This window comes from Chenopodium quinoa, unplaced genomic scaffold (assembly GCF_001683475.1).
Source record: "Chenopodium quinoa cultivar QQ74 unplaced genomic scaffold, ASM168347v1, whole genome shotgun sequence".
In the NCBI taxonomy this organism is placed as follows: Eukaryota; Viridiplantae; Streptophyta; class Magnoliopsida; order Caryophyllales; family Amaranthaceae; genus Chenopodium; species Chenopodium quinoa.
This window is the reverse complement of record NW_018743331.1, coordinates 1,834,802-1,841,128: the sequence shown is the minus strand read 5'-3', so window position 1 is coordinate 1,841,128 and position 6,327 is coordinate 1,834,802. Positions and strand designations below refer to the sequence as shown.

Here is a 6,327-nt window from a genome sequence, read left to right as displayed (position 1 = left end):
CGTGGCAAAAAATTAAAAGTGATGTGGCGAAATGACAAAAAAAAAAAAAATTTGACACATGACATAATGCCACTCCATGTCTTGGAGTTTTAATTATAATATAGATAAGTGCACTGGCAAGCATGCAAAATTGAAATAGGAAGAATTTTAGATATGGAGAAAGTAATATGAGATTAAATTACAAATATTCCAAACAAAATAGTGAAATTAACCAAAGGAAGAATATTCAAATATATTACTTTTGTCTCATTATACTTGTTTCATTAGATCAAAGGATGCAAAATGAGACAAGAGAGAATAGATATATGGGTGTTGTTAAATGTCGTTCGCAAATTACAAGGTGACGCTCGCATTTTTTACTTGAATTTCCTAATTTGCCCCTCGTATATAAATACTCGGGAAACTGACTTCCGAAACGCACAAGTCGTTTCACAACCCCCACACTCTCTCTCTAAAATTTTCTCTCTAAAAAAAAGTCATAAATTGTAAAAAAAAAAATCAGAAATTTAAAAAAAAAAAAAAATCATAAATTTTTTTTCAAAAAAAACCCCAAACTTTGAAAATCAAACAAAGAACAACAAACACCAATCAAAGGTTGAGTCCGGGTATGGTGGACGGGCGACGCATTAGGCTTACATACGGTGGTCGTGGGGCGGCGAGCAGGTTGGTTGTTGTTGTATTGTTTCTGATTTTGAAAAAAAAAAGTTTCGAAAAACCCAGACTTCCGCCTGAAAATTCCGGAAGTTTGGGAAACTTCCGGAAATTTCAGGCGGAAGTCTGGGTTTTTCGTAATTTTTTTTCCTGTTTTTCGTGATTAGTATATTTTTTTTATTATTTTTGAGTAATATAATTTGATTGTTATTGTTATGTATTTGTTTTTTATTAATTTCGGAATTTTTTTTTCCACGTGATTATTGATATGTAATTTTATTTTGAGTAATATAATTTTAATTGTTTTTATTGTTATTGTTATGTGTAATTGTTATGTATTATGGTTTTTATTAATTTTGGAATTTTTTTTCCTTGTGATTATTGTTATGTTATTTTTTTTGGACTAATATAATTATATTGTTTTTGTTGTTATTGTTATGTATTGTTATTGTTATGTAATTATTGTTGTTATGTATTGTTGTTATTGTAATTATTGTTGTTATGTAATTATATTGTTTTTCCTCGTGATTATATTGTTGTTGTTGTTATTGTTATTTTTTTTATTAGTTTCGGGATTTTTTTTCCTCGTGATTAATATTTTTTTGACTAAAAAAATGGATTGAAATTATTGTTGTTGTTGTTATTACCATTGTTGTTATTATTGTTGTTGTTGTTGTTGTGTTGTAATGTTGCCGATTTTGTGGTTTATTATTGTTTTGATTTGGTTTATTGTTATTGTTGTCAAATTATTATTAGTTATTATTGTTTATTTGATTTGGTTTATTATAGTTTTGAAATGATATATTTGAATTTGAATATTAGCGATTCAAGTTTGATATCATAGTTGTGTGTGTAAGTATTAATGAAATCTGATTTTGTACTTATTTAATGCAGATTGATGGTTCGGGCGCTCAACATGCAAGATCAAGACGTTTGAATGCATCAGTTAGGAGGGAGTTAGGTGGTGCAGGACCTTCGGAGGCACCGTTTCATCATGAGCAGAAGTACGGGTCTGCTGGTACTTGGTCGGGGGAGCATCAGTCAGATGGGAGCGCCCCCATGTATCTGGCAAGCACAGGGCAAACCGTGGGTGACACGCATTGCACATTCACATCGCTCATACATCTGGTAGCTCAGCTCCCTCATCCTTTTCGTCTCGTCATCGAGAACCTTCAAACAATGCTGAGACACCTTGCCGCTAATACGTGACTGTGGCAATTGTCGGTACTTCTGACCAATCTTCGACCTAGACGCCTCCAAACCGTTACGAATTGCGATGATCAGATTACCAATGTGACAATGAACTCGGGCCCGTACAATATCCTAAGAACCTGCACATTACAAACAAACCGTCTAGAGTGATAATAAAAATAACAATAAAAATAACAATAATAACAACAACAACAACAACAACAATAATAATGATGTTGATGATGATAATAATAATAATAATAATAATAATAATAATAATAATAATAATAATAATAATAATAATAATAATAATAATAATAATAATAATAATAATAATAACAAAAAAAATCATAACAATCATAACAAAAAAAATCATAATCATAACAATAAAAATATTAATATTAATCAATAACTACATCAAAGTCCAAACAACGAACCTGTCGAAAATTCAAACCACATCTTCACGGCCAAATGTTGGCTCTCAACTCTACAAGTGCCGGTGTTTCCTAGATGAAGAACTTGGTTTGTCCAGAATGTCACAAACTTCGTTTTATGACAAAGCCATGTTCTCTGAACATATTGTATCACCGCTGGATAACTTGCCCACCCATCTTTCATTGTATCTACAGTAGCATCATAATCCTCCTCGGTTGCAGCATCCATGATACGTTTCCATTTCCCATTTTTGAATTGCGCACCGATCTTCTTGTTTTTGAACATAGCAGTGACCCGAGCCTCCACATCTTTGTTAATGTGCCATCGACAAAGTAAGTGCGGGGTCCCTGGAAACACTTCCCTCAAGGCCGCACATAGCCCAAGCTCACGGTCTGACAAGATAACCGACGGTTCCTTATTATACCCAATCAAGTCTCTCAATCTCTGCAAAACCCATCGATAGCTTGCTGTGCACTCGTTGCACATGAACACGTAAGCAACGAGGAAATTCTGATTTGTCAGTATCACACCAACTATCTTAAAGAACGACATCCCGTATCGATTGGTCTTGTACGTAGAATCCATACCGATCACATATGGGTAGTCGAAAGATTTCTACCGTGACTGGGTGCGCCATATAGGCGTGCTGTAAAACACTTTCATCATCAGACATGACCCAGTAAAGATACTAACTCTGTCTCGCCAAATGTAGAAACTACTGAATAAATCCTCTCCCGTTAGATATCTTCGATCTCAGGTCATTCCGACAGTTGTAGATATGTCTGATGTTTGGATGATCATCAGGAAACTGCTCGGCAATAGTCGCCATGATGTTACGCGGTGCAACCTTAGACTTCATCATCTCACGCACAACCTGCTTCGCATCCGGGCTCAACCCACTAATTTTATGATGCCCCTCTGGATACGCAATCATTGGATGGTTGTGGGTCCCAGTTTCATCATTTTTTGCCCGGATAATCCAACTGTCGGTGATGAACTCGTAGTATATCTTGATGTAGAAAGGACAACCATTAGCTTTGGTTTTTGTGTCCTTCCGAATTGCGTTCTCAAGATCTCTTGGCTTACTCCTGCGTCCCCGATCACATCTCAAATACCGATATGGTCGACCATCTCTGTTTTTGTTGAAAGACGATTTCACCAGAATAAATCTCAGATTTATGGCAACAGCATCCGCCCATTTTACTGCATCCTCAAACGTTCGAAAAACCATGTCTTTCACAAAATGTGCACTGTAATTCACAACGTCGCCGCCTCCTTCAACCTCCGAATCCTATAAAATTACAACACAAACACATAAAACACGCAAGGATTAGTATTTTAAATTTAATAATAATAATAATAATAATAATAAAAATAATAATAATAATAATAATAATAATAATAATAATAATAATAATAATAATAGTAACAATAATAATAATAATAATAATAATAACAATAATACTAATAATAATAACAACAATAAGTACATAACATCAACAAATAATAACTAATATAAACTAACATTCACATAAAGTAATACTAACAAAAACAAGTAACAATAACAATAATACAATACTAAAAACAATTACAAACAACAAAATTTATGCAACCCAATTTATGCGCACCAAAAAAATAAAAATAATAAACATCCAACAACAACAATAATCATACTAACAACAACAATAATATTAATAATAATAAAAACAGTAGTAATAATAGTAGTAGTAGTAGTAGTAATAATAATAATAATAATAATAATAATAATAATAATAATAACAAAAAAATTAATAATATTAACAAAATTAATAATAATAATAATAACCATAATAATAATAATAAGTACATAACATTAACAAATAATACATAATATAAAGTAATAATAACTAATATCACTATTATTCATAATAATAATAATAAAAAAGGAAAAAAAATATTTAGGGACTTCCGCCCAAAATTTTCGTCCGCCTGGAATTTCCGAATCTTAAGTGGGTGATCCGGAAATTCTGGACGGATCCCCACTAACGCTTCCGGAAATTTTGGGCGGAAGTCCCATTTCCAAAAATAAAAAAAAATTTCCTAAAACTCACAGATTCTTTCGACGAATCCTCCGGCGTATGAATGTTGTCGTCGTTCATCGTCTAACACAGCTCGATACACTTTCCGTTTGTGCCTCGAGATTTTTAAATTGCTCGGGATTACCGTACAATGGTGGGGTCGGGATTTTTTAGGGCTCGGGATTTTTTTAACACAAGTGGTGGGCTCGGGAATAATGTTTAACTTGTCGGTATGACGGTATTTAAAGTGACTCATGGTGGACCCTTATATAGAAAAAATACACACAAGGGCAAAAAAGTCATTTCACCTAAAAATGGGAGCGTTACCCTGTAATTTGCGAACGACGAATAGCAGTTCACATATTTTTAAAGAAAATGTAGGGAATCGTAGTTACAAATTGGTAAGGAATGTTTGACATGTTAAATTTATTGCATGTGAGGTTAAGATGACTTGACTTGTTTCGCTCTAGCACATTCTTCACAAACTTTATAGCCTCATACTTATCACAATTTAAAGTTGAGAAAAAGACACAAACAAATAATAATAATAATAATAATAATAATAATAATAATAATAATAATAATAATAATAATGGTTCCCTCCAAATCTCTCCAATTTTGGAGGGTTATGTTTATTAAAGGAAGAGGGAAAATGGATCCCTCCCTCTCCTTTCCCTTCCTTCTCCCAATTCCTTACCCAAACAAGAGAGTTTGGCCTCCTCCCTTTCTCTTCCTTTCTTTTTCCTTTCATTTTCTTCTATCCAAACAAAGTGTTATGCTATCCAAGACATGTACCTGTTTATCCACACGACCACACCTATGCTCATACGTCCCTTTAATTATCCTAAACCCAGGCCATCCCGGACTATCTTATTAGCCTTCCTGTCGTCGATAACAATGGTGTTAAGTATTATAGTGCGATCACGAGGTTGTGTCTCCTTACAACTTTACTATGGCGGAATGTTTGGGTAATATGTGTTGGAGTTTTCCTAATCCTTGTAATGCAAATCGTAGTGTTGTTAAGTGAGTGTGGTCACCTTGGTGCCGATGTGTATGTGAAAGGAGCTAGCGAGAAAAAGATGTAGCACGCAAGATTAGTGAGCCACGCAAGGCCGAGCTAGCATGGGAGCTATAGCTCGCTGCTAGCAATGGCTTGCGGCAGGTCCGAGCTATAGCTCTCATGCGAGAGAGCTATAGCTTGCTGCCTAGAAAGCTTACGGCAGGGCCGAGCGAGAGCTCTCATGCGAGAGAGCTATAGCTCGGCCGTGGGTTTGGGCTTTGCGTGGAAGGCTTGCCTTGTTTTGTTTCTTTTTCTTTCTTCTCCTATAAATACTACTCCTGTACTCTTATTTTTTACACACGTTATTTTCATTATTAAAAACCTAAACACACAAAAACAAACCTACCCTTTGAGATCTGAACAGTTCTTGAGTAATTTCGCTCTTTGAGTTCGGGTACACGAATTACGGGGAGAGTTATGTTAACATTGGGGGGCGTGTGTCATTAGAAAACTTGAACCGATGGTGGCGTATTTCGCTTCTAATGCAGTAGATTTTGTTCTACGGCACAACTGTATTATTAAGATCTTCAATCAAGTATTTTCCCTTTCATCCTCTTTATTTTGTTATTGGAATCGAAAAGTATTTTACCAATAATTTAGAAGCGAAATAGTATTAATTTATTTATACTGTTGATTCCTGAATTAATCAATTCAAGATGGAGATTATAATGATTCGGGTGAACTATTATTTTGGACGATTTCTCTGTATCAAGAAAGAAGGAATTTTTCTGCGGCTACGAATAAATTATGTTGATATAATTTTTATAATCCTTCGATTTTTTACTTCATGAGTATGATTATATGGTAATCATATACTTTGTTTGGATGTGGAAAATATCAATTAAAATTCTCCACCGTTATTCAAGTCAGTCAAGGAAGGAAATTCGAAGTTTGAGATTATGATCATGCTATGCGCATCTGTCATCAAAACCA

The 6,327-nt window shown here is 34.2% G+C and overlaps 1 protein-coding gene across 1 annotated transcript; it reads right to left on the bottom strand.

The window, feature by feature from the left end:
- Window positions 1-2,992: 2,992 nt before the first annotated feature.
- LOC110737485 lies at window positions 2,993-4,415 on the bottom strand. Its single transcript, XM_021917843.1, has 2 exons — window positions 4,368-4,415; window positions 2,993-3,568 (listed from the first exon to the last, which is right to left on the bottom strand). Exons 1-2 carry the CDS (start codon window positions 4,413-4,415, stop codon window positions 2,993-2,995), a joined length of 624 nt encoding a protein of 207 aa, XP_021773535.1.
- Window positions 4,416-6,327: the final 1,912 nt, after the last annotated feature.